We start from the raw sequence: 13758 nt of genomic DNA, 5'->3' as shown, positions 1-13758 counted from the left end.
GTGGGGGAGTCAACCGGATAAGGAACTCAGGCCTCCGGGCTACATCAGATCTTGTCTCCAAACAAAACAATTCACAGGACGCGGTGGCACAGGCCTTTAAGATCCGCACTCAGAAAGCAGTAGCGAGCTGGTCTCTGACTTTGAGGTCAGCCTGGTCTATGGAGCAAGTTTCAGATAGTACTACACACAGAAACTGTCTCTAAAATACCAAAACCAACCAACCAACAAACAAAAAACCCCCCAAAAAACAAAAACAAATAAAACCCCAAACCAAACCAATTCAGTGGCCGGTGTTGGTGCTATGTCGCAGGGTGAAAAGAGTCTAGCGGGAGGGAGAACCAGGAGAAGGAAGTGGCATTAGGGGAGGTCCTGTGTGTGTATGAGAGAGAGAGATTCTTTGAAGACCGGAAGTGAAGACTGGAAGTGACGAGTAACAGCCATTTTAGGGTGTGATACCCAGTGAGGAAAGAGTCTAAGGGAAGGGTGTTGTTGGGTGCTGAGTCAGATCCAAGCCAGCACAAGCCAGGGAATGTCAGTTCTCCTCCATGTCAGATGCGTGGCTGTCCTTGATCACAGCTTTCTTCCCACAGCCTAACTGAGCAGGGCTTGGCAAATGTTGGCCCGGAGCCCACTGCGGCGTACAGCCTGTGTCTGTAACTAAGTTCTGCTGGCTCACAGCCACACTTGCTCCCTCCTTCACATACTGTCTGTAACTGCGTGCTGCTTCTGCAGCATAGTATGCAGGGCCAGCGACATCACTTGGTCCTTTGGAAAATGCCCGCTAAGATGGGTGTGGTCTGCACAAGCTGCCTGTAATTTGAACATGAGGCAGAGGCAGGAGGATCACCACAAGTCCAAAGCAAACCTGATCTACTACGTAGCCCCCAGCCAACCAGAGCTAAATATATGGAGAACCTGAGTCAGTCTTTCCCACACTCCAAAAGCTTGCTAAGCCTTTTGGGGGGATCATATGCTCTTTATGGGAGGAAGTTCTTACACACTGCACATAGATGCTGGTTATTTCTTAAATCCACAGAACTTAGGTGAGTGACAGAGCTGGACTTGAACCCAGTGTCTGCACATGTATCTAAGATTGCTTTCTTGATCATATCAAGAGTATGGGACTCCAAAGGAGCTTTGGGTGGGGGGGGGCACATAACCTTACCAGATGAGCTAAAAAAGCTGAATTCGGGCCTCCATTTCTGATAAATCACTGAGAGTAAAGAGGGTGTGGGTGGTTGAGGCTGTGTGTGTGTGTGTGTGTGTGTGTATGCATGTGCCCATGCATGTGTATGTACAAGAGGATGTGTGGGAGTGTATATGCGTGTGTCCTCAGAAAAATAAGTCACCCAGGCAAGAAATACCCGCTCCCTAAGCCAACGGGTCCTGCGTTTCATTTCTTTCCATCTGTGGGGCGAGCCTGTGAATTCTCTCTTACTTCCTCTTTCTCCAGCCTGTTTCCTCCTTTCGCCTGTGTTTCACTTCCCCTACCCTCTGCCTTTCTCAGGCCTCCACTTGCTTTTCACTCAGGGAGAGCCCTGGAGGGAGGGAGGCAGGGTGACAGAGGGCAGAGTTCCTTTGGTTTGAGGCTGACAGTACTGGGCCTGGATGAGTGGGTCCTAGGTCTCCCAGCCACTTCCCATCCGGGCCTGAGAGCCTCAGAGGAGCAGGCTGGGGTTGGGGGCAGGATAAGATCACTCTGCAAGGACGTTTGTCATTGCCACTAGCTCAGGCCACCGAGGCCTAGCAGACACAAATGCATGCGCACGCGCACACGCGCACACACGCACACACACAGGCATGCGCACACACGTGCACATGCACACAGGTTCACACGTGCACACACACATGTGTACACGCACACGTAAGCAAGCAAGAGCACAATCTGGTTTGTAGTCACTCAGGGGTTGCTGCACAGCCCCACTGCCCCAGCAGAAGCCAAAATATGGACGGTGTCCCACAACCACATTCGCCTCTCAGGACTAGTGACCTGTGGATTCTGACACCTGGCAGTGGTCACAGACCATCAACAGCCCAGCCCTGGGGCCTCACAGGACATGACCTAAGTAGAAAGTTTGATAGAAAGGCCATCACACAAATACATATTATAGGGCCATGGTTGTACCACATGCCAGACAGATTCACAATGTCAAACACAGCAGACACATCACAGCATCAGAGCCCAGTTGGGAACAGACTACTCCCCCCAGCAGTTACACAAACATCCTCCACGGGGTCATGGTCATTGCGTGACCCGCTGCAAACCCACTCATACCACACACACTGACGGTTTCACACACGTCACAGTCCCAGCCAGACTACCAGTAGGCCACAGCTACTGTCTGACACTCTTCACACACACCCACTTGCCTGGGGAGTCCCAAGTGGCCCCACAGACCCAGACACAGTCACACCCAGGATCCCAGACTAGCAGCTCCCACGCACCCAGACACACCCCCAGGATTGTGGAGCCCGTACACCAGGCCTTCACCCCGAGGCTGCTGCGGACATGACAACTCCTGGCTGTGCCCCATGTCCTGCCCACTGGTGACATAGCCCGCCCACCTGCCTATTGCTCCTAGGCAGGCCTGGCTGCTGGTGGCCGGGGGAGGGTAAATTGCAGGCTCAGCACCTCTGCACTGTCCTGCTGCCCTGGCACTTGGGCTCCATGGGTGGCCTGACCCAGCACAGAACACATCCCTCCTACCCACCAGCATCTACCTCAGGCGGGACAGACAGGACACAGGGTTAGGCAGCTGGGACATGAGGGAACTTGTGGGAGGGAGCCTGGGTTCCGGCTGGAGCCCCAGCTTCCCGTCCAGCTTCCAGGGCAGGAAGCAGCCAAGAAGGCCTGCACAGGCCTTCCTGCCCCATCCTGGACCTGCTCGGTGAGCGAGGGTGGGGTGGGGTGGGGGAGACAGGAACAAGATTTCCCTTGAAGCCTCATCCCGAGGCATACACAGGACCAATGTGTTTTGTTTCCAGTGTGATCTTACAGGTTTTCAGAGCAGCCCTTCCTCCCCCCAACCCACTTCCACTTTCTCTGGTGCCTGAGGGCTTTTGGCCTGCCTGGCGTTGTCAGTTTGGGGTGTGTGTTCTCAGCTCTGTGTTTGTGGCTAGGGAGCGCCACATTTCTGCTGAGTGTCTAAGGCTTCACATTTCGGCTGGGTAAGCCGGAGGAGCTCTTTCTGTGGGTTCCCCGCTGGCCCTGTTTGCTGGTGAGAGAGTATGTTATACCAGCGGGTTGCGTAGCTGGGATGGATTTTGAGTCTGATTTTTTTTCCCTCCCCCTTTAAAATCTTCACAGGTTCCTGGGTGTAAATTTTTGCAGTTAGTGTCGGTTCTACCTGAAACTGGGGTGTTTTAAACAAGTTTGCAGGTCTGCGAGGAATTTTTTTTTTTTTTTTTTTTTTTTTTTTGAAAGGTGTTGTAAATCCCCAACCCCGAATTTTTTTTTTTTTTAAAGGTGTTGTGTTTCGTTTCTTACCTGAGTTGTTTGGATGCACATCTATGGTAGTTACCAGGGCTTGTGTGCCTTGTGGGTGGGTGACTTGTGAGCTGTGATTGTGTGTGTGTGTGTGTGTGTGTGTGTGTTTTTAAATATTTAGTTTAGTATTTTTAATGGTGTATGTGAGTGCTGGTTCCAGTGGAGGTCAAGGTGGGCAGAGTTCCCTAGAGCTGAAGTGACAGGTGATAGAGCGCTCATCTCACATGGACTCTACGGACCAAACTCAGGTCCTCTGGAAGAGCGGTGACCCCTCCTAACTGCTGAGACATCTTTCCTGCTGGCTGGTTAGAACCAGGGCCTCAAAAATGCTAGAGAATAGTCACTTTAAATAGTCAGTTCTTTTAGCCACAAGGTCACATATACCCCAGGCTGGCTTTGAACTTGAACTCTTAATTATCCTATTTCTCTCTCTAGAGCAATGGTTCTCAATCTGTAGGTCAAGATCCATTTTTTGGGGGGTGGGGGTTGTCCAATGAGCCTTTCACAGGGGTTACCTAAGTCCACAGGAAAACACAATTTATGTTACAATTTGTAACAGTAGAAAATTTACAGTTACAAAGTAGCAATGAAAAGAATTTTATGGTTGAGGGGCTCACCACAACATGAAGAACTGTATTAAAGAGTCAACACATTAGGAGGTTGAGAACCACTGCTCTTTAGTGCCAGGGTTACAGGCTTTATGTAACAGTTGAGGATGAAGCCCCCAGGCAAGCACTATAATAACTTAGCAACCTCAGCCTAAGGGCTACATTCGGTGATTAGTATGTTTTGTTCAGAGTCTGACACATATTTGACACTTTGTATCTATGGTGTCTCCACACTTGATGTCTGTGCGAGAGGCCTCCGGGGCTCAGAGGCCTCCGTGTTCCTTTTAGACTGGTTTCAGCTAGGGTGGGGAACTGCGAGCAGGTGGAGCCAGCATTAGTAGCATTGGTATGCCCACCTGTGGCTGGAGACTTCCGCTTGGGAGTTGTTGGGTCCTGTGTGGGTCATCTCTGACCAGGTTTGGAGGTGTCTGCATTAAGATGGGGGGAACGGACCCTTCACTGTGTGCTTGTTTTCAGAGGGAAGTTCCTATTATGTGAAGCCATTGGCTGTTGTATGACCAGCGCTGGTTGGCCTTTGTGCTGAGTGGAGCCTGTCTGCGGTGTTCCTTTGCTGGCGGGTGCCACGCTGGCTCAGGGCTGGCTGTGGCAGCGGGTAGGGCAGGGCAGGGGCTGTGGTGGGCACTGGCCTTACGCCCAGCTTTGGTATAAATATCCCAGGGCTGTTTACTCGGCCCCAGCCCTGGGGGCGGCAGCAGCCCAGCAGGTCCTGGAGGGGGGAGGGTGGGATGACCAGGCCACAGCACAGACATTTCCTTCTGCTCAGACAGGTCGGCAGCCTTGTTCTCCTCTCATGGGTGGGGACAAGGTGGTGACCCCTTTCTTGTTTTAGGCTCTTAGGGGCCACCAGTAGTGCCCTGACCTAGATTTCCCAGGGTCTGAGAGACAGACAGGGAAGGGGATGGACCAGGAGACAGCAGGGAGAGGGACAGGAAAAAATGAGGGTACAGGCCGGAGGGTGTGTGTGTGTGTGTGTGTGCTGGGATGGGGGTGGGGGCAGGCTACTGACAACGGAGGCAAGAGCTCAGAACCTGGTGAACGACAAGGGAGAGAGAAGTCTGGGGATTGAGGGAGAAAAGGGAGAGGATGGAGTCACGGGGTATAGACAGGATAGGTGGGGAAATGACAGTGTGGGGAAGGCAGGGACCTCCCCGGAAAGGATCTGAGGCTGGGGGAGCAGGTGGCCAGAGAGGTGGGGGTAGGCATGGGTGCAGGGCAGCAGCCAGCAGAGACCTGTCCAGGGCAGGACAAATAAGAGACATGGAGGTGGGGGCCGGATGCCCACAGAGGGGCTCTCCCTCCCTGACTCAGCCTCTCCACCCACCCCATCCCCAGAACCCAGATCAGAGGCAGCGGCGCCAGCCACCATGGGGGCTGCTCAAATGGGGTGTGCTTTTGCCGGCTCTGCTCCCTCTGTCTCCACCTTTCTTCCTGTCTCCTCATCTAATCCCTGTCCTCGCGGCTGGCCCCACCTCTGTCTGAGCCATTTGACTAACCCCAGATCCTGACTCAATGGCTGTGCAGCTCAGCTTTTAGAAAGTTACATAAGAGATTGATGGCAGTTTCTATCTTAAATAAGTTTAATGGTCGGACAGAACACTGGTTAACTGTGAAAATACTTAAGCCAACCGACTTCCCAAAAGAGCGCTCCTGGCTCCCGTCCAGTGTGGTGGGATCCCAGTTGTGGGCTCACAGCCGTCCTCTGGGGAGGTAAGGGTAGGGGTGTAACACCACAACACCTGCACCTTCTACAGTCCCCCACAATGTGAGGAGTCTGTCTCTGGATCCTCACTGCTGTCCAGTGAGGTCGCAAGTGCTGTGTACAGCGTGTTCTAGTCCTGGCTGTGCCTGGGAGGCCAGGTGGTCCCAAGAGGCATATGGCTACTTCTGGGCCCTTTCCACCCTCTGTGACAAGTGGCAGTTGACAGCCTTGTTTCCAGGGCTGTCAAGAGGTGTCACTCAGGCCTGGCCCAGGCTGGGCTGTTGAGGATCTCTCAACAGTTCAAGAGAACACCCTCTACCCCCTGGGTGAGTTTAGTTAACACGGAGGGCAGAGCCAAGGCCTAGGGGCAGGAGCTTGGCTTTACAGTTCTGAGGGTCCTTCAGGTACAGAGAGAGCCTATGTTTGGGCCCTCAGGTCCAGACACGCTGCTCCGGTCCCCATAGGAGCAGGTTGCTTCCGTCTGCTGGGGACGCAGGGCCCGGGCGTGGGGCATGGGAAGGTAGGACGTCTGGGTTCCCACAGGCCACGGCTGAGTCACAAGCAGCCATCTGGCTTTCATTAGCCCAGGGCAGCAGGGGGCTCTGTGGGGCGGGCCCTGTGGCCGGCTGGGGGCAGGGACACTGGGGCAGGCTGTATGTCTGTGTGTGATGACTCAAGAGCCATGATAACAGCCTGTGCGTATTTGGGGAGTGTAAACAGGAGAGGGAGAGGGAGAGGAAGTGAGGAAAAGGAAAATTGTGGCTGGGAAGGGGGGCTGTAGGGGAGACAGAGTCCCCTCTTCATATTTCTCCTACACCCGAGCTGGCCCTGTGGTACCCAGCTCTGCTTTGCCAGCACTCCTAGTTAGCACAGCAGCAGAGGCTGGTGCCACCTGGGTTCCCCTAACCTCCATCCACAGAGAAGGCTTCTGCTGCCCTTGATGGCCAGGCCTGGGGGAGGGGACCCAGAGGACCAGCCATAAGGGCTGAGACAGAGGGGCTGACATCAAGGCCTGGAGATAACGTGGAAATGAATGAGGAGGCAGCAGCGGCATGGAGTTTGAGGTGGGAGCCTGGGGGTAGCAAAGAGGTGCCCAGCGTAGGTCACTTGCAGAGAGCGGTGGAGACACTGAGGGCTGTGCTGGGCATCAGATGGAGCTTGATGCTGGCATTCATGTGACAGCTGCAGTCACCGATGATTGCCAGGGCCCTGATGTGTGCACAGCACTCATGACACAAAGATGGGCAGAAGGTTAGAGACCTGGGAATCGGGAGGTGGGGCAGTGGCATGAAGGGAGAAAGAGGGTAAGAAAAGGACATGTAGACCAAACACGGAGATTCACCCACACACAGCATGTGGGAAGCTGAGTTTCAGGCCAGCCTTGGCTACAAAGCAACTAACAGGCAAGTTGGTTCTACACAGCAGGATCCTGGATCAGAGAAAAGACGATGGGGCCAGGGCAAGAGGGGCAGTGATGTTCCCAGAGAGAAGAGCAGGAACCCCTTAACAGAAGTGGGGAGATTGTCTGAGGTGGGCCAAGTCCGGGGGCCTGTCTTGATGGCCTCTGAGTCACTAAGCCAGCTTGTAACCAGCTGCCTGGAGGGGTGAGCATGGTGTCACCGGCTGGAAGGGTGGGCGCCGTCAGTCCCCATCTAGCTCTGGGCTGGACACATCCTCAGGTTCCTCTTCATCAAAGTATCGATCCTCCTCATCACGCGCCACGATGTCCAGGTTATCAAAGTCAGGGTTGTCATCCACCGTGCTGCGGGAAAGAGAGCTGTCAGGCATCACAGAGGCCAGGAGCAGGGGACTGACCTCCTGGGCATGCTTAGGCCTTTTGGAATCCTAAAGAGGTGTTTCCCCAGTCAGCCTACATAAACAACGCCAGCTTCTGTGACAGATGGGGAAGCTGTGACAAGCCTCCGGCTCTTATGTGGCGCTAGTTCCGGTTCCACGTAGTGACCGAGCCTCAGTTCTCCCTCAGCACTGGAGTCCCTCTGTGCCTCAGGGTGCCTGCACCTGTCCTTGCCCCCCCTCTTTGCAGAGCTGGCTCAGAAAACACCTCACTGTGGCTCTGACCATGGCTCTGCTCCCCTGCATGGGAGCAATGGGAGTTGGGCAGTTCCCTGCTGCAGAAGACTTCCTTCAGGAAGGCGTCCTTGGCTACATGTATCCCTTGCTTTAACCCTAGGGTCTGGACATAGTGGCAGTACAAAAGCATACATCGATTGTGGGACACATTTGCCTATCTGCTGCCCTCCTGAAGGACAGACTTGGGTCCCCTCTTCTGGTGTCCTCAGGGTTACCTAGTGGAGTGGGGTGGGCTCATAGGTGCCACAGCCAACTCTGCACAGCCTTGGAGGCCCCAGCTAGCAGTAAATGAACCCACTGACAGGTATCAGATCTGTGGGATTCCAGCACGGCCCCCAGGGCAGTGATAATCAGGACCCTTCTACTGAAGTTATTTGTGGACATATTCATTGTGGACATTGTCATTGGACCTGGGTGTGCACAGGCAGGGTCCTGAGCTGCCAGACCAGCTAAAAAGACAGATATTCGTCATTTGTCTATTTCCCCTCAGACAGGGTCTCATCATGGCTCCCTGACTGGAACGCAGAGACCTGACCACCTCTGTCTCCCAAGTGTGTCCCGCTGGGCTTCATTTAATGCTTTGTCAACGCTGTGCTAAATGTTGGCTCAGTTTATCCCTTGGCTTATAGATGAAGGGGCTAAGGCTCGGAGGGGGACACGGTTAGGCCAAGACCCCAGCCACCTCCCCTCACTGATCTGAAACTTCCAGAGTGACTGACCCCAGGACCTGCGGTGGGGAACTATTCTCAGGCACTCCAGCACTGCTAGGGAGGCCCTTTGAGGAAAGGCAGGGACCCGCTTGGGCCCTGGGTGCTGGGCTGGGAATGGGAGGCACCTGTAGTCAAAGCCCCCATCTTTGCCATCCAGGAAGCGCTGGTGCATGCGGCTGGTGAACTCCTCTCGAAGGATCAGCCTCTCTTCCGAGTCAGGCACCCAGGCTTCCAGGTCTTTATCCGACCTCTGGTCTGTGGAGACACCCAGGTGAGTGGCCTGAAGAAACCTGACAGGATAGCACCTATGTGCAGCCCATGCTGCTGAGACAGCCCAGTCCCCGCCCTCCTGGCACACACACTGGGCACGACGGTGATGCTGTGCTCTGGAGACTGTTCCACAGCGTTCAGGTTCAGGAGGAGATGGCAGGGAGGGGGGAGAGGGCAGACATCACTGGGGACACAACATGAGGGAATAGGCCTGGCAGGGTGCCCTGCTGCTGGCCCTCACCTTCCTCATCACTGTCCTCTTCCTCCTCAAAGCAGGCCTCCTCCTCCTCTTGCTGCCGGAGCAGCTTTTGCTGCAGCTCCCGCTCCTGGTAGGACTGAAACAGCAGGTCGGAGAGTGGATAGGCAGGTGTGCCGGGGGAGCCGGACCTGGGGGCCTGCGGGGCTGGTGTGCGGGCACTGAGCTCTTCCTGCGTGAGGTATTGTCCTATGTACTGCTCGTACAGCAGCGGGGCCCGGAACCGCATCTGCTCGTCGCTAAAGTACTCGCCTCCTGTGCACAAGAGGCGAGGTAGATGTGTGTGAGCACGCGTGTCTAGGCATGCGTGTGCTTACCCTGCTTGTAAGACATTCGTGTGCAATTCAGGTGCGTGATAAACCACGCACAGGTACCTGAGGGTCTGTGGGGCACTGAGTACAGCCTGGGCTGAGCGTGTCACACACCCTGACCTGCACCACTCTGTAGACCAGGCTAGCATCAAACTCAGAGATCCTCCTGCCTCTGCCTCCCAAGGGCTGAGGTGTAAACCACCACACCAGGCTCTTCCTGGTGTTGTGTTCAGGGTGGCCTTGAGGGACATGCATTCCCCTTGTGTCCCGCGATGCTTTGTGTGCAGTGCGAAGATGGGGACACTGTGCGGTAGGTGGCAGCTGGTTTCCTCGATGCTGCGTGTGCTGTCGTCCTTCAGCGGACAGTGACCATCTACAGTGCCACTTCTGCCAGGGTTGAAAGGCTGAGGCGGGGGAATTTTGGTTCAAGGATGGCCTGGGCACTCGACAGTGAGACTGTGTCACAGATGCCACTCTGTCATCTGCTGAGCTCTGATCCTGTCCACTTACCTTTCTCTCCCTTACTTCACAAGGGTCTGTGTCTCTGTATCTCAGAACCTATCTCCATGGATCTCTCCGGGCTCCTACTCTGCTTCAGTCCACCTCTCCTCCCCACCTCTGTCCCTTACCCACCGTGCCCCCCACACCTTGGATGAGCTCACGCAGGGCAGCGTAACGCCGGTTACGCAGGCGGGTACGCAGAGTTCGAGGCCGGGCAGTGCCTTGCCGGGCCACCTCGGCACAGTAGAAATCAGCACGGTGGTCTCCACGCAGGTGGCCGAAGCAGGCCAGGTGCTCTTCGCGGAGGCCTGTGCGGAAGCGCTCTAGGAACACCAGTGGCTTCTTGTGGTACAGCTGGCCCAGGATGGCCACCTTCTCAGGCTCCGTCAGGTCAGGCTCACCCTGCTGCTGGCTGCACACGGGCAGGTGGCTGGCAGCAATGGCGTGCAACATGGCACTTACAGCCGGACTCTCTGCCTGAGAGCTGTCACCGCTGGTGACGTCTGGTGTGCTCTCTGCTGTCTCCTTCTCTTGGGGTCCCGGTGGAATGGAAGTCTGGCTCAGCTCCCCCCAGTGCACACATCTGGCCTCCACACAGTCTGTGAGTCAAGAGGAGTCTTTAGTTAAAGGCATCAGGGGCAGGGGGCTTAGGCAGGAGGAGGCTGGGAACTGACACCCACAGCGTACATTTACTGAGCACCTACTGCAGTCTTGGTAATGTTCTAGGCCCTGGACAGATGCTATACAGTCAGTGACCTAATTAATTAACCAAAACATGTAAGATGTCAGGTGCTTCCTTGGCTATGCAGGAAAACAGTCAGACAAGCCTGGCACAGTGGTGCACACCTTTAGCTTCAGCACAGGGGAAGCAGAGGCAAGTGGATCTCTATGAGTTCAAGGCCAGCCAGGACCACGCAGTGATATTAAATCTCAAAAACGAAATCTCATAAAACAAAACAAAGTCCAAAACACCAATGACAGTAATAACGATGATGATAACAATACTGATAAAGAAAGTATCCAGTGAAAAGCCAAAAAAGACAGACAGAAGAGGCAAATGTTGGGATGGCTCAGTTTTAAACTACAGGGTAACAAGACTTGCCAGGAAAGTGACATCTTGTAGCCAGAGAGAAGGCTCAGTGGTTAAGAGCACTGGCTCCTCTTCCAGAGTCCAGGTTCAATTCCCAGCAACCACATGGCGGCTCACAAATCTTAGCACTTGGGAGGCAGAGGCAGAAGCAGAGGCAGGAGCATCTCTGTGAGTTTGAGGCCAGCCTGGTCTGCAAATCAAGTCCAGGACTGTCAGGACTATACAGAGAAACCCTGTCTGTGAAGGAAACAACAAGAAACCAGACACCCAGTTCCTGGTAATCTGGAATAGCAATCATAAGAAATAACACAAGGGCTACAAAAGAGCAGCCTAAAAAACAAGGGAGCAGAGCAGACTGTTTATCTCATAAGGCAAACAAACGTGCCAGGGTGGAGGGCTGGCCAGCATTGACCCCTGGGAGCAATAGAGTAAGAAAACAGTCTGGATGCTAAGCAGGGAGGGTCGGATATACATAGACCTCAGCACTCAGGAGGCTGTGGTAGAATCATGAGTTTTAGACCAGGCTGGATTACATAGTGAGTTCTAGGCCAGCCTGGGCTACAGGGTGAAACCCCACCTCAAATAAGCATACAATCAAACAAACGAATGAATGAATAACGATGAAAACATAACAAAACCTAATAAAGTAGATGGAATAGCCAGGTGTGGATGGCACTGGGGAGCCTACCTGACTGGAACAAGATCAGGGTAGAGAGAGACCAGGCTGCAGTGGGTGATGGGTAAGAAAATCATGAGTAGTGTGTATGATTCTCTGGAGAAGTCAGATGTTTGGAAAGCATCGAAAGGGTCAGGGGGCACTTGTTTTTTTCTTTGATAAATGTTTTTGGGAGTGCTAGGAGTATAGGCCTCCACCACAAACAGCTTATGTGGTACTAGGGATTGAACCCAGGGCTTCAGGTATGCTATGCAAGCATTTCACCAATACAGTACATCCTTAATCCCTGGTTTTGAACCTTCCAGGCTTCTGGTTATAGGCCCATCTCACCATGTCCTGTCCCATTTTCTTTACTGTCTGGAGTATGGCTTTGCGGTAGGGAGTGTAACTGGCATTCATAAGGCTTGAACCCTAGCAGCAGAGAGTCTAAAAGGTATATACAATTTTGTTATGGAAAAGGTTAATATATGTATTTTGCGGCAGGGCCTCACAGTAGTCTCACATTGTCTGGAACTATGTAGTCCAGGCTGTCTTCAAACTTAAGGCTAACCTCTGCCTCAGTTTCCCAAGTGCTGGGATTACAGATGTGAGTCACCACAACTGGAGATGACCAAAGATTGAAACACATAGCAGAACACACAGACACCTGTCTCTACATCCCTACACCTGCTGTTCAGCACACAGACACCTGTCTCTTCATTCCTACACCTGCTGTTCAGCACACAGACACCTGTCTCTACATCCCTACACCTGCTGTTCTGCTTCAGTAACTCCCAGCTCTGAGTTGTCAAACAGCTTCGACTCTACCTCATCTGCACATCAGACTACTATGAAACATTAAAGACTGGTGTGGTGGCACAGGGCTGTAAACTCAGTACCTTGGGGGGCTGAGATAGGAGGAAGGCAATTTGGAGGCTAACACTGACCGAAAAGACTGACCGAAAAAACAAAACCAAACCACAACCACCGCCACCATCACACCAACAAAACAAAACAAACAAAAGAAAACAAAACCCACCAAAACCCAAACAAACCACCAGGCAATACTTGTAGGAAGTTAGTAAAAAAGTAAAAGGCATTGAAGGTGCAAGGGAGAAAGGACCTAAGGAAGCAGAATAGACTTTATGAGTAGGAAGAGTTAGAATGCAATGAGAGCGGCTGGTGTGATAGAAGCGAGCTTGCATGTGACAAGAGGAGACCTAGCTTGGAATACAGAGAAACTCAGGATGGCACAGTAGAGATGTAACTTGAGAAAGGTTGGTCGGAGACTGGGAGAATTTTCAGGAGAGTTATTTGCTTGAGGCGTTAGCATGGTAAAAAATGGGTTAGCCTAGGACAGGGAAAGGAGTTCGTGTCAAAGAAAATGAAGAGAAACGTCAACCTGCCACAAGGCCGAATAATCAGACCCCCCAAAAGTGCTGGTAAGCTGCGGTCAGACTTCAGAGAGTCCTCGGCGACTGCCGGAACCATTTTTTGATCACACCACAAGCACACCCTCGTTGCCTGAGTCTGGCCAGTGTCTCACCATCATCCGGCTTCCTCTCCGCCACTGCCGCAGCTGCCACGGCCTCCATAACCAGATTCTCTGACACAGTAACCGCCGCAGCGGGCTCCGGAAGTTAAGCTGGACCCTAGGTACCCGTAAGTACTTCCGGTCACACAAGCGTCTTTAAGCGGAACAGAGACACCTGTTCCGGGTCAAAGGTGGGCCTTCTTTATGCGCATGCGTAACCCCGCCCCTAAAGCCAGACACACGCACACACACAAAAAGGCGCTAGTTCAGCAGGTTGGATCTTCATCAAACTGAAAGACAGCGGGGACCGTCTCATTTGGTCGCTGCTCTAACTCCAGGTCCTTGTGTGGTTAATATTTGGAATGGTTGTATTGGCGCTATCGCAAAGACTCTCGAGTCCTTTTTAATTTAAAAATGTTTGTGGTCAGAGGACAATTTACAGGAGCGTGGATAAAATTCAGTCAAGATTGGCAGCAAGCATCTTTATTGTCTAGAACCATCTCACCCACCTTTGAGCTCTTTGTG

At 53.2% G+C, this 13758-nt stretch overlaps 1 protein-coding gene across 1 annotated transcript; it reads right to left on the bottom strand.

Annotated features, from left to right (window-relative positions):
• Positions 1-5675: 5675 nt before the first annotated feature.
• Positions 5676-13445, bottom strand: Ccdc97 (coiled-coil domain containing 97). Its single transcript, XM_032894153.1, has 5 exons — positions 13246-13445; positions 10101-10553; positions 9128-9397; positions 8742-8871; positions 5676-7577 (listed from the first exon to the last, which is right to left on the bottom strand). Exons 1-5 carry the CDS (start codon positions 13292-13294, stop codon positions 7457-7459), a joined length of 1023 nt encoding a protein of 340 aa, XP_032750044.1. The 5' UTR covers positions 13295-13445; the 3' UTR covers positions 5676-7456.
• Positions 13446-13758: the final 313 nt, after the last annotated feature.

The sequence above is a fragment of the Rattus rattus genome, chromosome 2 (assembly GCF_011064425.1).
Source record: "Rattus rattus isolate New Zealand chromosome 2, Rrattus_CSIRO_v1, whole genome shotgun sequence".
Lineage (NCBI taxonomy): Eukaryota > Metazoa > Chordata > Mammalia > Rodentia > Muridae > Rattus > Rattus rattus.
Note: the sequence above shows the minus strand (reverse complement) of the source record. Positions and strands in the feature narration are given on the sequence as shown.

Coding starts and splice junctions, on each gene's coding strand:
- Ccdc97 (XM_032894153.1), bottom strand. CDS start 13,294: ATGGAGGCCGTGGCAGCTGCGGCAGTGGCGGAGAGGAAGCCGGATGAT. Junction 10,554..13,245: donor GGAGAGGAAGCCGGATGATG/GTGAGACACTGG, acceptor CTTGACTCACAG/ACTGTGTGGAGGCCAGATGT. Junction 7,578..8,741: donor GATGGGGGCTTTGACTACAG/GTGCCTCCCATT, acceptor TCTTTCCCGCAG/CACGGTGGATGACAACCCTG.